This window comes from Crotalus tigris, unplaced genomic scaffold (genome assembly GCF_016545835.1).
Source record: "Crotalus tigris isolate CLP2741 ecotype Arizona unplaced genomic scaffold, ASM1654583v1 scf7180000024359.8030256, whole genome shotgun sequence".
Lineage (NCBI taxonomy): Eukaryota > Metazoa > Chordata > Lepidosauria > Squamata > Viperidae > Crotalus > Crotalus tigris.
In genome coordinates this window covers 2,507,258-2,532,070 of record NW_024100528.1, presented here as the reverse complement: position 1 = coordinate 2,532,070, position 24,813 = coordinate 2,507,258, and the positions used below count along the sequence as shown (strand labels likewise).

Genomic DNA, 24,813 nt, shown 5'->3' with positions numbered 1-24,813 from the left:
TAGTTAGGCACAAGTGACATAATGGTGATAGCCTCTGATTAGATTATAGTTGGCTACAAGTCAGCCCATAACCATAATGGCTAGCAAAGCTTTATTGTTTCTTGCTACTAGAAACAGGTTATTTAGAAAACCTCCAAATGTCGTAAACCCTATAAATTAGTTGATGTAAAGAGAAAAAAAAATCTTCCACTCCATTCCTTTTTGACAGTTAGAATAATACTTTATAAATGACAGTTTATTGAGAAATTGGTTAATTTTTAAATTGCACAAAATTCTTTACCCTTCTGCAGAGGTGAAAGGTAGTAGTGAAACTAAATCCTCCATTTTGGAACTTGTCTACTTTCTAGTTTTTCTGGGGAATCATTACTAAGTGTTCACAAAATAACAGATGATAGCATTTTCTACAGAGGGGATTTTAATAAGGCAGAATTCCCATTTTTATTTAAAAGCCTGCATGGAGTTGTCTTGGAAGTGTAAGATATGGCAGAAAGACAGTTTCAGGTAAATGTTAAAAAAAAATGAAAGAGAAAAAGCCTAAACATATTCAACAAGCAATCTCTTCGGTAGTACAGTACTTCTATTTCTGGAGCATCGGAATCTATCCTAAATACAATTCAGTCATAGCAATCATGTTCCCCTATGGCCTATGCCAACTGAATGTGATAAGAGCATCAGCTGAGTGTTTTGCATAATGGTCGGTTGCTTAAGGAAATCAAAAAACAAGTTCTTCCAGATATGCAGAAAAACTTTGTCCACCTTCCCAAGCCTACTATTTTTTTTTTTTTTTTTGCATGATGCAGAGATGAATAATCTCAAGCTCCAGGTTCACATGTGACTCTCAATGTCTTTAATGCAGAACCAAAACCCCATTTGTCCAGGCACTTTAGGTATTCAGCAAATTAAAAATGTAATAAACACATTTGCACTTTATCCTAGTTATAAAATTATTAAACTCCTATCTGCATTTGTATATACTGCATTTGTACATACACCATTTTATGAAAGTGATAAAAGGCATCTGAAAATAGCTTTTTAAATGTGTTTCATCAAGTCTTAACAAGCTAGTATTACACACAGTAGCACTGTTGTAATGACAACACAATCACACTTCCTCCATAATATAATTATCTGAAAAAAATCTCATTTGGTTTCCCTACTTCATTTGCACAATAATTCTCATAAAACCTCTACATTTCAAAGAATATTGTGGAATTTTAAAATAAGATTTTTAAATGCATACATTGATTTTAAAATGTTCTTTCTATAAATGGACATGAGCAACAGTATGTTGGTTTCCATGACTGACTATTTTAGATATCTTAGCTTGTACAGAATAAGTATGCTTGGATTTTGGTTGTGTTTGTGGAGTACTGTCCCAAAGGGCTAAAATGTCATTATCACCAGCAAAGAATGCTTCATATGAGATGGGTTTATGTCATTATCACCAGCAAAGAATGCTTCATATGAGATGGGTCAAAATGCTGTAAAGTTCCTAACCTACTCTTTTACTGTCCAATTTAAAGTTATATGAAAGTTGTTGGGTTTTTTGTATAGATTTTATTAGTTTTTATAGGGTGAGGTCGGGGTTGGGGTTGGGATTTGGATTAGGATTAGGGTTGGGGTTGGGGTTTTTCCAAATAACATTCTCAATATTTAGCAAACAGCATAATGTCTGGGTTCATGTGTTTAACAAACAGCAATAGATAATAGTTAATTATCATAAACAATATGTTAATTAATCACTCAATAGCCTTCTTCTTGCTAATATATATTCAAAATTATATATCACATTCCTTTCTCTCTAACTCGTTTTTCTAGCATCGATAGAAATTATCCCATGTTCTAAAATACACTGAGTCTTCTTTCCCTTTTATCTTTAAAGTTAATCTATCCATTTCTGCACATTCTAGAATTTTCTTAATTAGTACTTCTTCAGCTGGTAAATTTTCATTTTTCCAATGTTGGGCAAATACAATTGCTGCCTTTAGTATGTGTAGTGTTAAATATCTGCAACCTTTCTTGTAATTAGCTCCTATTATTCCTAACAAAAATAATTCTGGTTTAAAGTCTATTTGTTTTTTAGTCATTTTCTTCAACCATATATGTATTTTAGCCCAAAATCTTTTTGTTTTAGGGCATGTCCACCAGATATGATAATAAGTACCTGGTCTTTGTTTGCATTTCCAATAGTTGTTTGAAGTATTTTTAAACATTTTTGCTAATCTCACTGGTGTCATATGCCATCTATAAAACATTTATATAAGTTTTCTTTATATGCCACTGCTTTAGTTAATTTAATATTTGTTTTCCATAACTTTTGCCAATCTTCTAATTCCATATTATATCCAAAGTTCTTTGCCCATATTATCATTATTTCTTTTACTTATTCTTCCTCCATCTTTAACAGTAATCTATGGAGTTTCTTAATCAACTTTTCATCTATTTTTAGCAGCATCTGATCAAATTCTGTCTGTTCTTTATAAAATCCCATTGTTTTAATAATCTTTTTCATATCTTGTTTGAATTTGCAGATATGGTCACCATGCTAGATCAATACTTTGTTCTTGTAAATCTTGTCTGTCTTTCAATTTTCTTTCATTGTCCAAAATATCTTTATAAGTCACAACTTTATCGTAGTTAATTAAATTTGGGTAAGCAAAAGCTTCCATTGTTGAAAGCCATTCAGGTATCTTAATATAAATTTTTTATTTTATTTTTTCCCATTCTGAAAGAAGTGCATTCCTTATAAAATGGTTCTGCAATATGGGTGCTGGGGAATGAATCTCCCTTCCCCAAGCCTGATTTCTACCAGCTGGGGAGTCCAATAGGACTGAAAGTCACCCTGTAGAGGTGACTGGCCAGAGGGTGAAACTTTGCAGATCGCAGGCCAATGGTAGCTAGCCCACTTGATCCAAAGGAGCCCTTGGGACTGGCAGAAAGAAAGGCTGACTGCATCCATGCGGTCTGCCATAAGCAGCTAATTGTCGGAGACAACAAATTTTAAAGCGGAAGGTAAAACAGCTGATCTGGGTGAGAAAACTTTCCTTATCTCGCTACAAGTGGAAATACTGGTTCTGGGAAACAGCATTCAAAAGGAAGAAATCCCCAAGCTCCGGGGGGGGGGTTCCTTAGCCCTCTCTCCTAAACTATAAGCGACAGTTTAAGCTTTGGGGAAATTAAAACTGACATAACAATATTGTGAAGATGACGAGGCATAAAAGAAGGATAACTTGGAAAACCTTTGGATTTATAAATCTTTTTTTATTGTTTAGAAACCATCAGGTTTTTAACTTCTTAAACCTTTTTTAAAGTATGGTGGAAATGGACATCTATTGACATCTAGTGGCAAAACTGAGAATTACTTGCAGCCTTGCTTTTCTTTTTGTCTTTATTTTACCAAGTTGCTCTGGTTGGAGAAAAACTTGGCTGTATGCCCAGACATAGCTTATAGTTTAAACATTTTGGTGTCCTTGGAATTTAAAGTCCTGAAGATTGTGGCTGGAAAAGAAAAACTCTTTTTGGATTGCCTTGTCTTACAGGATGGATTACAATTATAAATAAAAACTGTGAAGTCATCGGACTTCCCTGGATTACAAATACAGTTTGACCTGAAATTTTTACAAGCTGTTTTGAAAGAGTGAATAACAAGAAATCCCTCCAAACAGGATACTTTGGATTACGAATTTTGGTATTTTTTTTCTTTTTTACCATTTATTATTTTTATTGTTTACCTCTCCTATTTGTTAGGAGCCTATTGGATTATAAATTTTGACTTACTTGGTGGATTACAACGTATGATTTAAAGATAAAGATGAGCACTCCTAACTTATTTAAAGTTGGAAAAAAAGGATCTTCTTCTCCCTCTTCGGCTTCTGCAAGTCCAGTCTATCAGAGATCAATTGATACAATGCTTCAACAAGAAAAGGCTAATACCTTCCAAAAGGACACCCAAGCAACCCTACAAGCAATTCAAGAGGGAATCGCTACTCACATGGCAGTCACATCGAGAAACCATGAAAAGTTGAAAAGTGATTTTGATAAAATGAATAAAAAAATAACAATATGGATTCTCAATTTGAAAATTTTAAACAGATGATCACAGATAATCAACAAAGAATTCAAAAAGTAGAAGATAAATCAACTGAGGTTGACCAGAAACTAGAAGTTTTAAAAGATGAAAATCAGAAGTTGATCCAAATAAATGAAGAACTAGAAGACTAGATGGGATGGAGATGGGAAGGGCCTCATACTTTTTAAGATTTCAATATATAATGGAAGTTAAGGAAGAGGATCTCCTAGTCTTGATAACCGAATTATTGGCAGACGCATTAGCAACTGGGAAACAGCAAATGGAAGGAGAATTAGACCAGATCTATTGAGTCAATCAAACTATGCTAGAAGAAATAAAGTCCCCAGGGAAATACATGTTAGATTTCTTAAAAGATCTACAAGAGACGAACCTTTGAAATACAAAAAAAAAGAAATTGTAGTCCTCAAACAAATTCCTAGGAGAATAAGAGAATCCCGAAGAGAATACCAGTTTCTAACTAGGAAATTAATTGAAAAGGAGTGAATTTCAGATGGCTGATTCCAGAAAGGATTTTAATTTACTGGGATACAAAAAGCTATAGACTAGATTCGCCACTTAAAGCAATGGAATTCTTCGACAACTATAGAGCATTTTTGGAAAGAGGTGACTCTGAATCCGGTACAAAGAGAGAAACAAAGAAACAGGAAGAAATGACAGTAAAAGGAGCAATCAAACCAAGACAGGAGGAAGAAATTAAAAACACATATATAGAAGAAGGAGCAAGACCAAGAGATCAGAGACAGATAAGAACAACTAGAAGATTAAGATCTAGATATAATTGAAAGAGATGGAAGAGAATGGGATTTTGTCAATGAATATAAATGGACTAAATTCTCCTTCAAAAAGGAGAAAAATCTTTACACAATTACAAAAATTAAAAATGGATATAATTTGTCTTCAAGAAACACAAATTAAGAGACATTATAAGTTGTTAGAACCACTGAAAATTGGTAAACTTTACTTTGCATTAGCACTTCAAAAGAAAAGAGGAATAGTTTTATACATTAAAGAAACGATGAATCCCGAACAAATCTATGCAGATGAAGAGGGGAGAATATCAATGGTGGAAATAATGATGGATCAAAAATGGATACTGATGATAGCAGTATATGCACCAAATGGTAAACAAGAACGATTTTACCAAAAATTATATAATTTTTTTTAGATTTAAACTATCAAAATCTTTGTATAATGGGGGACTTTAATGCAATAACAGATGGAACTTTGGACTACAAAAGCACCAAACAAGGGAGAAAAGGAGGAAATATATTACCTAAAGCATTTTTAAAAATGACAGAAGAAGTCTGTATCCAAGATATATGGAGAGAAAAAAATCCAAAGAAATTACAATATACATTTTACTCAAATAGACATAAATCATGGTCTAAAATTGATATGATATGGACATCTTTGGAACTTAATACGATGATACAAGAAATTGAGATAGAAACTAATGTTTGGGCAGATCATAACCCAATAAAGATGACTTGGAGAGGAACTAAGAAAAAATTAAGATGGTCCTTGAATAAATCTATATTGAAAGAAAAAGAATTTTTACAACTATTGACAAAGGAAATTGATTTTTTCTTCAAAATAAACAAGAAAGAAGAAACATCGCTTCAAAATGTATGGGATACGGCTAAAGCATATTTCAGAGGGTTGGCTATAACTTACATTGCTAAAAAGAATAAAGAAAAGAAACAACAGTTAAAGTTGAAGGAAGAATTCAGAAAGTTAGAATCAGAATTACAAATAGATCCACAAAAGAAAATGTTTAAGAAACAAATGGAGATTAAATTTAGCCAAGATGGAAATAATGGCTCAACAGATTAAAAGGACTAAACAGAACTTCTTTGAAAATGCCAACAAGCCGGGGAGATGGTTAGCATATAGATTGAAAAAAGAAAAAGAGAAAAAAATTGATAAACAAGCTGAAAGATCCAAAAGGTAAATTACAGTTTCAAAATGATACAATTAAAAAAATATTAAAGATTATTATGAGATACTTTATAAGGCAGAGGAAATTCCAAAAGAAAAAATACAGCAGTACTTAAAAAAGCAGACTTACAAAAAATTCCAGAGAATATTCAAAACATATTAAATGGAAAAATATCAATGATGGAGATTATAGAGGCCAAAATAATTGTAAATAGAGATCTTTCAGAAAATTTCAATATTAAAAAGGACACAAGACAGGGATGCCCACTATCTCCATTATGACTTATACTAACATTCGAAGTACTGAATAGAAACATTAGACGAGATATAGAAATTAAAGGACTGGAGATAAAAGACGAAAAATATAAACTACAAGCATTTCAGATGATTTGGTTTTCATATTGGAAGATCCATTGGAAACAAGCACTAAACCTCTGGAGAAAATAGAAAAATTTGGAGAAGCAGCAGGGTTGACAATAAACAGAGAAAAGACTAAAGTGCTGACAAAGTATCTAACAGAAAAACAAAAAAATTGACTAACAAAAAAAATCTTCAAATAGTTAAAAAAGTTAAATATTTGGGAATTTATCTAACAGCAAGATGTGTTACAATAAAAGAAGATAACTATGCAAGACTGCTAAAACAAATAAAATTGGATTTGGAAAAGTGGAAAAACTTTCAACTTTCAATGTTGGGGAGAATAGTAACAGTGAAAATGAATATCTTATGAAAAATACTCTTTTTATTTCAAACAATTCCTATAAGGCTGGGAAAAACCTTTTTTGATGAACTGAATACAATAATATTGAAATTTATCTGGCAAGGAAAAAAAGCTAGAATTAGGGTGAAAATGCTGCAAGAAGCGAAAGAAAGTGGAGGATTTGGACTGCCGGACTGGAAGTTATACAACCAAGCAACTATTTTAACATGGCTTAAAGAATGGATAATGCTTAAGAGACAAAAGACTATTGTACCTAGAGAGGCATGACCTACAAATTGGTTGGCATACCTTTCTGTGGTATGGGAAGAATAAAATACAAAGTTATATGAAAGTTTTGATTGACTAAAGCCATGATGAGAGGCAGAAATCAATATTTATGGCCCTATCTGGTGTTAATTTCTTTTTCTAGTTTTCTGCAATTCCTGGAATGCAGCTTTAAACAAAGGGACTATGTGTATCTGTGAGAGAGAGCTTGCACTGGTCCTGGAATGCTCCTTTATTCTTTAAAAAAGAGAGAGACAACATTGCCCTCTCCAAATAATCTGGTCCTTTGCAATTTTCAGCATTTCTCAAATGAGAAAAAAAGGGGGTTGCCAGACAATCAACAAGTTCCAAAGAAGTTCTAGAGATTGAAATCATATGAGGTAGAAAGATATTCCCCGATAATATATCTACGAAGTTCAGGTTGAAATCCAAGCTTTAAAACATTCCTCTTTACAATCCCCTCACTGAGCAAAGACAAGGCTGGACTCCTGTTGACATAACGAGCACAACCAGGCTGTTTTCTTAGCAACAAGAGAGGGGTGATTTGCACCTGCCTTCTGGGACATTTTCATGACTTCTCAGCCTGGTTTAGAGTCCTCAGCTTTCCTGGACAACTCTCTTTAGTTCCCATTTTAAAACAAGGATAGCAATAATAGAGGAGAATATTTGTAGCTTAAGGTTGAAATGTGGAGTTGCTAATGTTCTTTGTGCTTGTTTGTTTTCTTGCAGTGCAAGATGATGTTATCTAGGTTTGGGTAATGAAACATCTGCAAGAAAACAAATATGCGCAGAGACACCAAGGAGCCCTCAAGGATAGCCCCACCTTGCTGCTGCTCTACATCATTAGTTTTTTTCTAAAATTCTCACCTTTAAAATCCTGTTATTAAATTAGGAAAAATAGCTGTCTACCAATAATAGAATTAAAAAGCATTTAAAAGGGCAGAGTATTTATAACAGATGACACTAAATTCTTACCTTCTCCAATTTTTAAACATCCAGAAAAGCTAAATGTACATCAACAGACATTCTAAACTGACTTCAAACTTATTTGTTTTCTATATAAATACAGTAGGCATGGAAAGTCCATACAAAATTTTCAGTGTGTCTTTTTGCTTTTCTATCACCCACTGAGAATATTCAGGCAGAAAATGTCATGTAATCACTAAAAATAGATCACTATTTTGCAGTTTATTATCCCTAATATTGAATCAAATACTATGCATCCAGATAAACATTTATAATTTATGCATTATAGATTGAATATTAAATGTCATAATTTATCAGAGCTTTTGCCAATTATGCTGCTACGTTAAAACACATAGTTTTAGATATTTATCAGTCTCAAGTTATCTAAAATATCCACATCCAAATAATATTGTCAAAAATCCTTTATTTTCCACCCCCATAAAAAGTAACAGTATTAAAAGCTTCCTCTAAAATATAAGAAACAATAAAAACGGCATACAACCAGCAGAGAGAATAAATGATCAGCAATATTCATTATCACATAAGTATACTCTCATAAATACCCAGTTTAAAAAAAACCCAAATCTTATTTAGAACATTGGGAAATTAGTCCCAGGTATGCTTGTTGGGTAAAGTAATTCCCCTATTAAGAAGGCTCTATCCCATCCAATGTACTTCTAATGGCCTGACAACAAGCTAAATCTCCCTTCCTCATTTAAGAACAATGGCTGATACAGAGTCATAAGATTTCACAGAACCTACCTTGAAAAGAGTAATATGTCTTCTAAAAGCAAATCAGCAACAAATCCAGGGAAATAACAGAGCAAATATTCCATTACATAAACATAAGGTCGTGTATGTGCAGCGGTAGGCATGTCAGGGTTCTAGAGGCATGCTAAGTACCAGTACACATAAGATATTGTTCTTTTTTGTTTTGTTTTTTCACCAGATTGACCAGAATTGCTTTTAGGAACAGCTGAGCTTGCCATAAAACAACATACAGTTTATAGCATTAGAAACTGACTGCTTTTTATGTTTGAGAATATACAGTCAGATTATTAACGCTCATGGGTTTGTTATGAATCCACTGTAAGAACATGCAGTAGTCAGCATCTAATCATCTGGCAAATGTTATAGAAGCATCTAATTAACATCGTGTAAGACTAAAGAAATGAACAGTTTGCTACAATTAGACTGAGTTTAAAAGTTAATACTGTGTTTTAAATGAGGAATGTTGGCAGCTGATCTAACTCATGCTAGCTCACTTCCTTCAATCTGTTTTTATGACCAGTCTAGTCATCAGCCACGTTGTCAGGCAAGAAAGGAAATAGAAATCATTCCTGATTATCCCTTGACATCTCTTTGGGTCAACAGAGGGGTGGGGCAAGGGAGATGGGGAGATAATCAACATAGGGGCATGGTTTGGTGACTTATATGGAGACCAAAAATTTGCATTCGTGTTTCATGGTATGATGATAACATGGACAACAATTAAATACTTCTAGAAGAATAAGCTGTTTGCAATGGAAAACATAAACATATAATTGGGCTTTAATAATTAAATTATCAAATGGATCTTTTATATTTTAAATAATCAAAAGTAATGATATATCATAAACTTAGTCTCATCAACAAGGCACTTTAATAAGCCATTCATAGTTTTGGACAAGATAAAACTTTCTATACATTAGCCTCAGAAATATAAACACACACATATACACACACCAAGCAGAAGACAGTTGGCTTGTCACTTATTTCTCATGATTATTTCAAAATTCTCTTTTGAAAATTCATATCTGTTAGGTTGGCAGCATTGTCTCTTTCTAATTTCTAATGGACTAAGCCACAGTAAGTCTCCAAGGGAGCAATTACAGTTTCATAAAAACCTTTAAAGACAGTCTGGCCTACCACTAGGACTTAATTAACAATTCTTGTTCTTCCTTTCTACACAGTTATTTTGGATAGCTGAAAACAATGTTCCCTGCAGAATATTTTCCTAGTATTCCATTCAAGAATCATCATTAGCAAACATACAAAATTAAACAAATCTTCAAAAGATCTAGGCAGTTTTTCTGAGTAAATAAATTTAAAATTTTAAGAACTTGTCAGGGGTCTCTCACAAAATGGCTCCCACAGAGCGGATGACTGGTCAAGAAACATTTATTACTAAAAAACTGTTTCCCTGTGATATGTGCACTCCATCATTGTTACTTACCTCTGATTTTCTGGACAAAGCATGTTGCAACCATTTTTATTTTCAAACTGAGTTGATGTGTCCTATCAAGTGGATCTCATAGCATTTTAGGAAAATAAAAGTAATCCTTTTTGTAGCATGCCAGCTTCTAATGTAATTTAAAAAATCTTTTAAAAACAACATTGCTGGGCAGGGAGCTTGGTTAATATTGGGGACATGCAGTATCTCCAAATCAGTGTTTCTTAACCTCAGTAATTCTAAAATGTGTGGATTTCAATTCCCAGAATTCCTCCAGACAGTCATTAACTCTGAGAATTGAAGTACATACATCTTGGAACTGCTGAGGTTGAGAAATACTGTTCCGAGCAATCCTAGGCTCATGGCCATTGCACTGCAATCCCATATAAGATATTGCTTTTATTTTAAAAAAATACTGGTAGTCTCATTTCTACATATTAGCCCAACATAGCTTAAGTAAAAGGCCCACGTGCCAGGAAAAAATGACTAACGATGAAGAGCTTTCATAGATGGGCATTTTTATTAATTCTCTAGCATTATCTCAAAAGCCCAACTGTGCTCCCACCTGAAGGTTTGCTTACCTGTAGCTTAGATTCAGGAAGTAAAATAGTTCTTACTGTTAATCATCTCATTCCAGCCCAAGAACAACTGTGGGATACTAAGAAACAAGCATGGGACTAAATCCCAAACTGCAGCTGATTCACTTCATCAACTCGGATAACCCACTTAGCTACTGACTCAGATTTCCCATGCCCAGAGTATGATTAATAATTCAAAACTCTAATCAACAGATAGCTCAGATAATGCTTCTATGCCGGGAGCAGTTCAGTTTTTGCATTGTTAGAGCAAACAGATCCTGGGTATTGCATGGTTTACAAAAAAAAATACATATTTTAAACTTAAGAGATTCTTGCCATCTTGCAAATGGAAATAATTTGAAACTTAACATTTCAAACTACAGCTGACATTTATATAATCATGATTTTTAAAAAATATAATTATCAGGGTTAGGAAAATAGTATTGGAGGGTTGAGTTAGGAGAGATTAATCTACTGTCTGGTGTGTGTGTGTGTGTGTGTGTGTGTGTAGGTTTTTGGTTTTTCGGGTTTTCTCTCGCGTAAAATTGGAAGTGTCTTGGTGACGTTTCGACAAAGTCCCATTCGTCATCTTCAGGCTGGTGTTTTCGGCTTCGTGCTTCTAGGAGCAATGTGTGATCGTAGCTGTTTCTTCCTTTTAACTGCCAGTGGGGATGTGAACTGATTGGGTGGGAGCTTGGCTGTGTTCTGATTGGGTGGAGGTGTGTTCTGATTGGTTAGGGGCTTGGCTGTGCTCTGATTGGATGGGGGTTTGGCTGTGCTCTGATTGGATGGGGGAGTGTTCTGTTTGGGTGGGGTCTTTGTTGTGCTTGGGTTAGTCTGAGTTGCAGAGGGATATGAGATGGTGAGCTGTGTTGCTGTTGTTTGGCTTCGCGTTCGTGGTCGTGCCTCATCTTCCTGGTGGATGTCAGTTTGCTTCATGTATGGATTGACAAACGAGTCCCTAACACCACACAGGATGTCACCATCACACATCCACGCAAAAAGCAAACCCAAAGCGACACCGATGATGAGGCACGACCACAAACCAGAAGCCAGACTACAGCTGCATCATTAGCCACTTTAAACCCCTCCAATCCATACATGAAGCAATCTGACACCCACCATGAAGATGAGGCCTATTATTATTCTGTAATAATACTAGTCTATAAGAGGTTTCCAATTCCACCAAGTTTGATGAAAAGCTTTCAGTAAAAGATTTTTGTCAACAGATTTGTAAATGCTTAAGTATATGAAACCTATTGAATCACTTCTACCCAGTGCTTGTTAACATATTAAATAACTCTAAAAGATTGTTGCAATCATATCACAGAAGATATTTCTTATGGAAAGGCAGTGTAGCAGTATTTCTCCCTAACTGCTTAGCTACTTTCAGTCCATCAGCTCTTACTTCAGCTTTTCTTTGCTTTACAAACCTATGAAGTTCATAAAAGTGAGGACTTGGTCATAAGTTACTTTTTATCACAATTGAAACTGCAAATGGTTGTTAAATGAGGTAGTTGCTGAAAAGGACTATCTAAACCTATTCGACCCTGATTAGGTACATGTAAAAGATCAACTAAGAAAGGCTCATTCTGCCACCTATAATGTTTTCCAACTATTTGTCTGAAACAAGATGGTATACCCTGAAGTTTGTATTTTTTTGTCTCCTCCCAAACACGCAGATATAGTATATTCATGTTCTGTTAAATTTGAAACTGCCATTCTTGGAATTTCATATCTTGACAAATAGATTTCTCTTAACTTCTCAAATGCCTCTCTTTCCCATCCCCAAAATGTTCAGATTTGGATATCAATCCAATTCTTTTACATTGTAGATTAAGACAAATATCCCTACTTCTTCTAGAAATATCTATTACTTTAGCAGTTCCATAAAACATTTGTTTTCTCTGTTCAAATTATTTATTTAGTTTGTTTGCTGATTTAAAAGTCTATTTTTATTTTTGTAGCTGCAGAATTGCATTTCAAAGTTTTAGTTTCCCAGAAGCTAGAGATGAAGTAGCTAATGCTATGATGTTGTGAAAGTAGGGACGGTCAAATTTTTCTGCCTTTTAAGAGCTGGGGTTTTTTTTAACAAAGAGGTCTTAATCCTTCCTGAGATGTATGGCATTGATTTGTTTCTTCAATTCTGCCAAAATGAAAAAAATATCAGTGTAATTTTGAATGGATTTGAAGAATAAAATATATTTTTAAGCATTGAAAAGGCTTAAGGCAGCCACTTTGACCCTTAAAATCTTTATTTTCCAACATAAAAAAACCCTTAAAAAATAAGCCCCACCCACTTCAACGGTGTTTTGGGAGCCCAAAGAAATCCTGGGGTCCATATCCTGCTAACTCCTGTTCTGTTCTTCAAATTAACATTTTTTGCAATATAATGCTTGTCTCCATATGGCTTAGCTCTTTTTCTGTTCTCATTTGGCAACTTAAATTGAAATTACCTTAGCTTTTTAAGGTTCCTTAGTACCTTCTGATTACTAAGTAACCTTTTAGAGTTTTTAATATGCTAAAATTTTGTTTTAGTTATTTGGAGCGATACCCTCTTAATCCTCCTTTTCAGTGGAGATTTACTTGTATTTCTCTGCCAGGGACATTTTGTTCTGAAGTCTCTGTACAGTTGGCTATACTGTAATGCTATATCCAGGGCTCACCTGACCATGATAACTTATATAGAAATGAATCTCGACAGCAAATATAGATTACTCAATAATGCGAGTTACTATGATTACAGGTATTTCAAAATTAAATCTCAAATTCAGGGGAGTGTATCATTCTATCTATCTAAATTCAATAAAATAAAAATCAATAGAGTAAGAAAAAGAAAAAAAATATACAAAGAAATAGCTTCCAATCTCTACAGCAATTAAAAGTACATTTATAAATGTATCTCTTTCAGTGGAGTGTATCATAGTGTATTTAAGATTATAATCTCAGAATTGATGGGTACATTTGATTTATTTCAGATACAAGCTGTACAATTGTCCATAAATTTCAGTGATCCAGGATATAAGAATATCTACTCGGAAGTTAATTTCAATTCTTAGTATAATAAAACATGCAGATGAAAAGTCACGACAAGAAAGGGTCAGTTTGGTCTAGTGGTTAAGGCACCAGGATAGAAACTGGGAGACTGTGAGTTCTAGTACTGTCCTAGACATGAAACCTGCCTGGATGACTGGGACAGTCTCTCTCTGTTCAACTCCCCTCACAGTGTTGTTGTTGTGGGAAAAAATAATAAAGGTGGGATAAAAAAAATCTAAAATAAAAAAGGCATATTCAAGTGCAATATAAAAAAACAAAGGTAAGTAAATAGGAAAACAACACTCAAAGTCTCCCATCTCTCTCTAGAACAGGCAACTTTAACAATGACTTTTTGTACTTTGACAAGTACAAAATATAACAGTGAAGTCATTTCTCAGTTACTCAACAAAGAGACACACTAATACATTATGTACTATTACTAAATATACATTTTCTCCAAGGCAGAAGAAAAGATTGACTTAATTAAACAGTGTAAAAAATACATATCCTTGAATAAAAAAAACATCCCTCTAAAATGGGGGGCAGCGGAGGGGGAATGTGAATTTACCCAGAAGCTCCAATCTGCATTCCAGTTATTTGGAGATGTTGGCTGCATTTTCTCAGTGAAAACACTAAGATTCTCTTCTGAATCCACCAGTATGTGGCTGATGAGGCCATGGTCTGCTTCATGAAGGGCCTGTAAACAAGGAATATAATATGGTATTTTAATGAGACAAAGGTAAAAATCCAGAATTCCTAAATAAAATGAGAGGATCAAAGAATAAGCATCCCTTTCTGCCTAGATTGGAGCATTTAATAGGTTTTTCTCCTCTAGTTCAATGCATTTTATTATTCTTATATATAATCAACAGTCTACTATGTTCCATATTTTATCACTGTTTTCCTCAATTGTTTATCTTCAATTTTATTTTAGTGCACTTTGAAAGGCTTTAAAAGCTTATTGTATTGTAAGTTTAATAAGTGAAATAAGCACCTGGAGAAATATATTTTCTTTCTAGACACCATGTTATTTTAGACAATCCAAAGCTAAAAGGGTTTGGTCATATTTACACACACACACACACACACACACACACACACACACACACATTTTTTTTTACATCCCAAAGAAAGGAGACATTTTACATTTACGAGTTAAGCTTACAAAATATTTAGAATCAAAATAATTACATCACACCAGAATAGAATAGAATAGAATAGAATAGAAGCTGGAAGGGACCTTGGAGGTCATCTAGTCCAGCCCCCTGCTCAAGCAGAAGGACCTATACCATCTCAGACAAGTGACTGTTTAGCCTCTTCTTAAAAATCTCCAGTGATGGAGAGCCCACGATTTCTGGGGGCAAGCTGTTCCACGGTTAATTGTCCTCACTGTCAGAAAGTTTCTCCTTAATTCCAGGTTGCTTCTCTCTTTGATCAATTTCCAACCATTGTTTCTTGTTCTGCCCTCTGGTTCTTTGGTGAATCAGAGGACACCCTCTTCTTGGTGGCAGCCCTCAAGTACTGGAATACTGCTATCATGTCTCTCCTATTTCTTCTTTCTTTAGACTAGCGGCTAGCCGAACCCAACTCCTGCAGTTGTTCTTCGTATGTTTTAGTCTCCAGGACTTTTGATCATCTTAGTTGCTCTCAATATCTTTTTTGTAATATGGTGAGCAAAATTGGCTGCAGTATTCCAGGTATGGTCTTACTAGGGTTTCACGAATCAAAATATTTTAAATCACATCACACCCTTTTAAATTAAGAGTAGCAGACAACTAGAACCTGGCAAAACTGCTGCATCTTTGCCAATGGAAGAAAGGCACAAGGAATTCTTCCCATTCCCCATCTGGATGACAGGAAATTCTTCCCTTTTAAATATATATATAGTTTGTTATGCTAAAGATACAGAAGGGAGTGAATGAGAGTCGAGGCCAAGACCAACGGGACAGAAAAGGTTTTGGCGATCCTAGCCAGCGACGGAAAAGGCGATCGAGAAATAACTTTCCCCCTTTTTCTTTTAGATCTCCAAAGTGACTCCGCCACTTTTTCAGCAACCGTCGCCGGGAGACGAAAACGCGGCCGCTGTCAGAGGGCGACTGAGAAAACAGACGCGCACTTTCAATCCGACATCCCCAAAGGCCATCAGTTGTTTTTACTGTACGCTAAACTTTAAATCCAGCTGCCCATAAAAAGACCGGAGGGGGGGAAAGGGCCTCTTACCATGGAGAGAAGAAGGATGCAACCCGCAAGCGGACCCGAGCGCCATTCGCTCGCAACGCTTCTCTTCCCCTCAGCTTAAAGGGCCAGCAGCACCAAAGCAGAACGACCACGCAAGAGCTCTCTCGGCCGAAGTGGCCCGCTCTCCCGAAGACCAGCAGGAAGGCACAATTGCACAGTAAGATTCCTGGGCTCTGCTAGGGCTCCTCTGGAAAGAATCAGCCCTCACTCAGCCAAGGGAGAAGCTACTGTGTGAGATGGGCAGCAGGCAAATTTAATAAATGCTGCTAGTGAATCTGAGCAGACAATAGAATTGAAATCAATCTGGAAGTTCTCCTTTTTTGATTTTGAAAAAGGAAGGTGTACCACTTTTTATCCATACAAAATTTTTGAAAAAATATTCATTCTCTGTTTTCCTGTCTTTTTTGCTCATTTAGAAAATTAATAAAATTAAAATTAATCCATCGTTTTTAAGTGATTATCCTTGGTGAAACATAACAAAGAAGAGTTCTTTGTATGCTTTTTTGACTTTGCAGTTGTTCTCCATCATTGGAATAGTGTATATGCTGAGTCAGATTTGATTTATTAAAACATAAAAGTAAATTCTAGATTGAAGTTTTCAGTCTACATTGCTTACATCTAGTAGTGAAAAGAATATTTCTGCGTGTTATTTATTGTACAGTAATTTAAATTTGCCCTCAAACTGCACTTAAGCATAATTAACTAAACTGTTTATTCAACCCATTGTCCATCAGTTGTTCATCATGGTCTGATTATTATTTGATTAGTTTTTTGGAAGGGAGGTGGGTGGTTTAGGGACTGTTTGGTTCCAGATGAAACCATGGTTTTTTCCCCCTAAAAATCTGGTGGTCAGTTCAACTGAGGCCTTAGTTTTGGCCTGGAATTGGCAAGTGACAAGGGTTGGATTGCTGCCATGTGACATCTGCCTAAGAGTCAATCCCAGAGAGTTGCTTGGTTTTTTCAGCAGATCTAGAAGATAAAACAACAGAGATGTTTAGACTGCCATTGGAGGAAGACAGTCAGCTAAGGTATGCTGGTTGGATTCACTGACTGGCTTCCTCCAATGGGGATTTCATTGCAGTGACAAGTCCAGCAAAGCCTACCATTTTTCCATTTTCACTGTACCCATAGATATCCATCCAACTCTATTCTTTAAAGTTATCATTCATTAGTATGAAGGAGTGGGTTATAGGACCATCTTCTGGGTTTCTGTGAAGAATATCCTAGGTACCTGATGGATTAAGTTTCTCAAGTTCAGTCAGAGTTAGATTCATACTGGTCTGGTCTGGTTGAGATGACAAAATAACAGTCTTGCTTCCCTAGCTGAGAAAAGTCTGATTGTGTGATTCCTTAAGAACTAGCAAGATCCTCAAGAGCATTAACATGGCCACATATTTGGTTAGATCTATGTCCGTCTGGATCAGTGAAAGCCTCCCAGAAAATAATGTGATTAGGTCCATTATATAATACAGCTTCTTTTTAAAAGGGTATGGTATATATCCTCAAGAAGCATACACTGAATCCATTGGTTTAGAGGCATCAACAGCATGCCAATGATACTCAGATGTTTTCCCCAATTCAAGGCTGACTAAGAGATGCAAGATTTGTTCCAATGCCTGAAGGCTATTGAGGTCTGGGTGGGAAGGAGCAGACTCATGTCCAACCTTAACAAGGCCAAAGGACTGTAAGTGTAGGGTTTAGCCAGATTTAGGAAATGTTCATCCTTAGTTGGGAGTCATCCTTCTCCTTCAGGACTGATGTAGAATTCAGGACTGGTGTAGAATTCTTCTGGAATTTCAGCTCCTGTTGGCAGCTGTGACAAGCAAGACCTTTGTACGGATCCATCTGGAGTATCAGATGTGCCCATTCTTATATGGAGAAGCCTTCCTCATTATCACCCATGCCTTGCTGTACATGAGGATGCCCTTAAAAACTATCCAGAATGTGGCTGTGCAAGCAATAACAGGAATACCTCAATATAGTCATGTAACATCCCTTTGTAAACTACACTGTCTGCCAGTAAGCTTCTAGGCACAATTCAAGATGCTGGTGATTAGCCCTACATGACATTCATTAAGAAATGTTGTCTGATCAGCTCCTAGAAATGTGCCTTGATTGTTGCATAAACTGGAATGACTTGATCAGAAGAGACCCTCTTGATATCTGAACAGCCCCTACACTACTCTCCTTCAAGCAAGCCTTAAATATCTAGAATTTCCCTCTAGACATAGACTATGGATGGCTGCTTTGGAGAGGAGAGGGTGTGGCACATGTTATGGGTTGTTCTCTCTAGGTTAAGTATTTTGCCTCCCTCAATGGTTTTCATATATTGTTTTAATTCTATCCTCAGAATTGTCTAGAGTTAAACAGCCTTACTAATATAATTTATAAATACTTTCCCTAAAAACAAATTTAACAGCATTTCAAAGACCATTTCCTCCCAGTATTAAGTACTAATCATTCATTACTGCAGCATATTCTTCATATAAGAACTACAACAGAAAAAAAAGTTTTCTGGTTCCAAGCCACTGAGCTAGAGCAGTCTTCCCTAATCCATAGACAGAATTTCAACTTCCCAAATTGCAAGGCAGTATAATAGCAAAAAGGTTAAGATCTATTGTTAGTATCTTTATGCAGGTTTTATTTTGTGGGATTTATGAAGCTTACCAATAATTGAACAAGGCATGGTGCTGCATTTTTATAGGCCAACATATCACTCAGCACTAGATTTTAAGAAAAGGGTATTAAATAAATAATTTGCTAATCACCCTAAGATGATTTTAACTAGAATTTAAAAAAAAACAGTATTTAAATACTGTATATATTTGTACTGGGAGCATTTTTCTGCTCTCATTTTGTTCACATTCTTCAGGTGTTCTCCCTCCCCTTCTATGAATGCATTATGGCTAGAATATATTTATAGAAAAGTTGATATTCACAGTTTTATCAAAAAATGTGTTGCCAGAAGCTTCTCAAGTCATAAGACTCTGTTTGTGAATTAATTGAACTTAATAAAAAACCTGCAAATATAAATTTAGACCTGGAATATTGGCATTTGTTCAAAATGGGAAAATAATGTAAATGTTTCCAGTAAATAAGGTTTTACCTATTATGTTGACATAAATTCCAAGCTAAACCATAGGTTCCTATGCAGAATATTTCACATTTTATACTATTCATGATGACCTCCCCCAGCCCTCTATAGTATATAAAGCACAAGAAAGCATTGGTTTTAGAATAAAACTGAAATATGGTAAACAAAGCTATTTCTTCCATTGTTCATCTTTTAATTGTTTTGATCTTCATATACCAACATCACTCTAACACTTTTCTTCCTTAGGTTAGGAAAAGATTGATGGAGCAACTCTCACATTCATAGAATTGATATTATGTGCATTTCAGGGCATTGTCATGGTTATATTTGTAGAATAGCAGCATTTGTGGTAAACTAGTATAACTGTGATTTTTTGAATCCAGATCCAGAAATTTACTCATCTGTAAATTTTCACAATGTGCTAGACTAAAATGAAGAAAGGCTGAAAAGAGAAATGCAGATATGCAATTGTTTATAGAACATCAAAGAGAAATACGATAAGAATCTGTGGAGAATGTCAGAGGAGTATGGATTTCTGTATGTGAACTTCAGTGTGTTCAACTTCAAATGATCATTGTTGTGTCCTGAGCCTGCAAAAGCAGGCTCGGGACGTTACTTTGGTCCCGGGCATTCCAAAAGCTGCCTGGGACCAGACTGAGAGGCGCCAGCCTTGCGCACATGCACAAGGTGCGAAAGCGCTCCGCTAATTGTTGCCATTGTGTCCAGGGCTCTGGGCAGATAAAGAGAGGCCTGCGTGACGTTGCTCATTGTTGTGGTTTTGCTGTTAAACAAATAAAGAGCTGTTAACTGTACAATGAGTCTTCATCATTCGCCCATGATCAAAGGATTTAACAATCATAGCATCCCATTTATGTGGACTTTAAAATGAGCCATGTCTAAGAGTCATTTCTTTGAAAACTGCTGTGAGCTCAGCAAGAACCGCAAAAGCTACAAGTTACTACAAGTGAGGCAACAATCTCAAGTGAGGGACAAGTGAGTCAAGGATATAATAAAGTGGGTTCTGCTGATTCTTAAATAGCCCTCCTAAACCTGTGCTCTTCAAAAGTATGGAAACTACAACTCCCAGAATTACCTATGAGCATGAGACTTTGGGCGTTGCCATCCCAACCTAGCTGAAGAAAGGGAGAAGGGCTGGCATGCTTGTTTGGGAATGCTGGGGCTGGTAGTTCAGCAGAAGCCCAGACCAAACAGTCTAGCGGGAAGGCTGGCTACCCAGCAGCTTGTATTCAGGGCAGCTCTGCAATGTTGTCTGAAGGCGCTGGACCTCAGTATCCTGTCATGGGCAATCCGAAGACGCTTGGCAGGCTGCGGGAACCTTGAGTTCAGGGTAGTCCTCTAGGAGACTGGCCGCCAGAAGATGGCGCTGTTATATCAACGTAGTCACAATAGGACTGCGTATCTCCACCAAGTGGGAGTTGGTGGTAGAAACAAGCGCCTCGTGCCTCTGCCTTCGTAAGAAGTCTGCGTAGTTTCCTCGCGCTGGAAAGTCCTGGAAAGTTTTTATTTCTCCCCCAATCAGAAAGGGGCTCTGCTTAATGATTGTATTGCTGATCCCATTTGTGGTTATTACATGAAAACTACGTGTACCCTTAGGTATCTTTGTTTATACTGTGTCATAACCTTACCAGAATGGTTATGTTCCAACACTTTGCAGTCTTTCTGCTATAAGAATAACTCTAAATTAAATTGGTTTAGTTCTAATATGTATTTAGAATTGTCATAATGGTGCGAGCAAGTATATTGAGCAAATTACACTAGTCTTGATGATTAAAGCATGATTCAAATCTCAGGTCAGAAATAAAAAGTCACTGCTGTTATTGTGAACAATTTATCAAATGAAATCATTATTGGTATTGATGAAAGTTAGCCCAGAAGGAAATATTAAAAAGGGCAGAAAAATATATTTTTCCTCAAAAGGACTTTTTAAAACCAAACTTGGCCCCAAATCTATCTCTCTGCCCCAAGCAAGACTTTAGCCCTATACAAATGCAAATGTAAAACCATCAGAAAGTTGGAGCTAGAGCAATCAAGAAGACAAAAGAGAAGATCTGCATACCCCACCCAAACTCTAGGAGTCAGCCCCATCACCTGGGAAGCAGGATATGATAACAGAATTAAACCACAGATATCAAGGCCTAGACAAACACTCAGAAACAGTCTCAAGGTTCATGCCACAGGAACAGGAAACTATTCCAAACAAAAGGCTAGGGGGGGTATAAAACCTACTGCCCATGTGCTCTCTCTGCCCTTCTCTGCCCTCCATCTCTCCTCTGCACTTTCCTGAAGAACCATCTTTCTGCAATAAACTGTAACCTTCTTCCCAAAGCAGTCACCATGTTTGCTTATTTATTCCCGGCTTGGATGAACCAGGATGAAGACCTTACTTCTAACAATTTGGCACCCCAGATGGGACTCCGGGCTAACCTCTCCAATGGACTGAGACTGGTAAGCCCCATCTTGCCAGCAGCAGACCCCCTTGTGTCTGTGGATGGGTTTCCCAGGCCTTGCCTATGTGGAGCTAGGGTAGTAAAGGGAGTTTTGAGAGTTTGAGCTCAAGGGCTGCTTTGGAAAGAAGATGAAGATGAGTACCTCTAAATTTTAAGTTAAAAGCCCAGGGGAACAAAGAAAATGTGTGTATTTCTGTTTGGGTGAGTGAGAAGATCTTTTTTTTCCCAATCACAGTTGGATTTTGCTCCTTCTGGTCTTTCCTAGCTGCAGAAAGGATCTGTTTAATTGGCAGAACCTGGACAGCATGGGGGTTGGCCAGAGCACAGAACCTTTTGTTAGGGAAAAGGGAGAGACTGTGTGAAAATGAAATGGAATGAGTGAATGAAAGAATTGGATTTGGGCAACTAGCTGGTAAGACCCTGTAAGCAAAGCAAAGTTTGGAAAGAAGTCTCACAAGGAGACTTCGAATGTGTTTGGAAAGAAGTCTCACAAGGAGACTTCGACTGTATTAGGAAAGAAGTCTCACAAGGAGACTTCGACTATGTTAGGAAAGAAGTCTCACAAGGAGACTTCGACTGTGTAGTGTATGAAAGAAAAATAGACTTTGCTTAGGGCTTTGCTGGGAAACTAATTTGGCTAAATAAAGGTACTTAAAAGGGAAAATAAGAAATAGTGATTCCCTCTCTCTCTCTCTCTCTTCTCTATGCAACCACATGGTATGTTTAAAATGTGTGCCTTCCCTAACTTGAGTTATCTGAAATTTATGGTGGGAATGACTAGGATGTGTAAAACTAAGACTTCTGTTGCTTGTCTTTGTGTATATATGTTTGTCAAAGTCTGTGTGTGAGAGGTAAATGTGACTGTTAACTGTTTCAAATCCAAAGGAAAAAGAATTTTAAAGTCTGCTAGAAATTCTGCTTAAAATAAGCCACAAAAAGGAAATACCTCACTCTGTTTGTCTGGCCAACAAACAGAGTGAAGAAAAAAAAATTGTGTTTGTTTGTTTTCCTCTTTTTCTCTGTGTACGCTCAAGAACAGCCTTAAGTTACCAGGAGGGATTGTTTTAAGTTTATCTGTTGGAAAAGTTTCACTTGCATTTACTGTATGTGTTTTATCTATCCTTTCCCTGAAAAATGTGTGTCTATCTACAAGAGCCTTTTGAAGCTCAAGTCTGCTTGTGTGGGGAAATAATTTTCCTAAGTTACTTTTCATATCCTAAAACTTACTGGTGAAACTACTATGAAACTTTTCTGAAACAAATAAGCATTTTCTAATCTCTAAAATAATGTGGTCTATTTTAGAATAAATGTTCTCCTACCCTTGGCAAGTTGCACACCTTAAAATATTAGGCTTTTAAAATTATTTGGAGTTTTCAGCATTTTCAAACTGCCTGCAAGCTACCCCCCTTCCAATTCTTTTCCTGCCCTTTGTTCTCCATACCTTTTGTCTGCCTTTCCTGGTAGAGTCCACCCAGAAAGCGGGGGGGGGGAGACCTTGTTCTTGTATCTTTCAGCCCTGAAACCCTCTCGCAAGCCTTTGGAAGCAGAACACACAGACCCAGATGCTGCCTCCATCCATGTGAGCCATGGAATTGAGTTTTGAATCCAGCCATCCACTAAAAAGCCACCATGCAATCTAAAGGGGAACATCTTCCCAAGTCCTACCATTTACCCAGATGCCTGTGAGAGCTGCAGAAGGAAGGTGGTGCCATGTGAAGCCTCAGAAGAGAAAATTAGACTATGGGGGGAGGGTGGAAACTCATTGTAAACTTTTCTTTCTTGCCCCATTTGTATTGTAACAAGCCAGTTGAATGTATTAGTGGAGAGATGGCACTTGGGAATATGTGGCAGAACAAGTACTGAACACCTTGGACTTCTATCTGGTGGGAGGGAAAATTTATACAGAATGTTTGTATTGACTATTTTGTAAAAGTAGCTGCACATACATGCACACACACACAGACACCATTCAGAATCACACTTGAGTCTATCCCCTCCACCTACCTTTAGTAAAGTTCCCCTCAGGCTGATTTTTGCTCTATTGCACCAAAGCTTTGTGGGACCAACTTCCAACAGATTCCAAGGGGGAGGGAACTAGGCCCCCTCAGGTGATTTGCAATTCATATGCCCTGACTAAGGAAGCAACAGGAAAAATCCCAAACTTCAGCCCTGAATATCTTGCACTGTTGGGCTCAGATTGGGATTCCTAGAGCTCATTATGTGCAATTTAAAGAAAAATTTAATAGCCTGGCATATTGGACATTACAAACCTGGATGCACTGAATTAAGAGCTAAGGCAGGAAACAACCCTTGAAATTGGGCAGCCAGTGGTCATGTACTAAGGAAAACCATGGCTGTGAAGAATTTTGGGAGGTATGCAAACCTGACTGGAAGCTAAAGGTGATATCCAACATTTGAAAATGATTGGCACAGAATATTGGACACTATAAATTTCTTTTCCACTTAACAAAATTTTGCCCTGACTTTTAGAACTTTATGGGTGCAAGCTCCCCTTTTGGGAGCCACTAAAGGGATCTTTTTCTGCTGCCTCCATTAATGTCTTATTTTTCTTTTTCTTTTTCTTTTTTTGCTTAACAATTCAAAAGCTTGTCTACCAAGTCTCCCTGACCAGATCAATTTTAATGTTGTGCCAATAAGTGTGTCATAAATACACACTTAAGGCACAAAGCGGGGGATTGATGAAAGTTAGCCCAGAAGGAAATATTAAAAAGGGCAGAAAAATATATTTTTCCTCAAAAGGACTTTTTAAAACCAAACTTGGCCCCAAATCTATCTCTCTGCCCCAAGCAAGACTTTAGCCCTATACAAATGCAAATGTAAAACCATCAGAAAGTTGGAGCCAGAGCAATCAAGAAGACAAAAGAGAAGATCTGCATACCCCACCCAAACTCTAGGAGTCAGCCCCATCACCTGGGAAGCAGGATATGATAACAGAATTAAACCACAGATATCAAGGCCTAGACAAACACTCAGAAACAGTCTCAAGGTTCATGCCACAGGAACAGGAAACTATTCCAAACAAAAGGCTAGGGGGGGTATAAAACCTACTGCCCATGTGCTCTCTCTGCCCTTCTCTGCCGTCCTTCTCTCCTCTGCACTTTCCTGAAGAACCATCTTTCTGCAATAAACTGTAACCTTCTTCCCAAAGCAGTCGCCATGTTTGCTTATTTATTCCTGGCTTGGATGA

The 24,813-nt window shown here is 36.6% G+C and overlaps 1 protein-coding gene and 1 long non-coding RNA gene across 6 annotated transcripts in view; one reads left to right on the top strand and one right to left on the bottom strand.

Annotated features, from left to right (window-relative positions):
- LOC120300808 overlaps positions 1 to 15,958 on the top strand; it is a 37,072-nt gene extending 21,114 nt beyond the window's left edge. Inside the window, exon 3 of the long non-coding RNA XR_005554745.1 lies at positions 15,827 to 15,958. This is a non-coding gene — a long non-coding RNA (uncharacterized LOC120300808). The remainder of the gene's footprint in view (positions 1 to 15,826) is intronic.
- The window catches only part of GRAMD1C (GRAM domain containing 1C), a 69,167-nt gene extending 48,054 nt beyond the window's left edge, over positions 1 to 21,113 (bottom strand). The window contains exons 1-2 of one of the 5 annotated variants that reach the window (XM_039327312.1): positions 16,026 to 21,113; positions 14,374 to 14,502 (exon numbers count right to left, since the gene is read on the bottom strand). In XM_039327312.1, coding sequence (XP_039183246.1) covers positions 14,374 to 14,502; positions 16,026 to 16,028 — 132 coding nt within the window. In that variant the 5' untranslated portion in view covers positions 16,029 to 21,113. Of the gene's footprint in view, positions 1 to 10,772; positions 11,333 to 14,373; positions 14,503 to 15,045; positions 15,073 to 15,195; positions 15,559 to 15,587; positions 15,912 to 16,025 lie in introns of those variants that run through there. The other 4 variants (XM_039327310.1, XM_039327316.1, XM_039327311.1 and 1 more) reach the window with 4 other exon arrangements.
- Between the last annotated feature and the right edge of the window lie 3,700 nt (positions 21,114 to 24,813).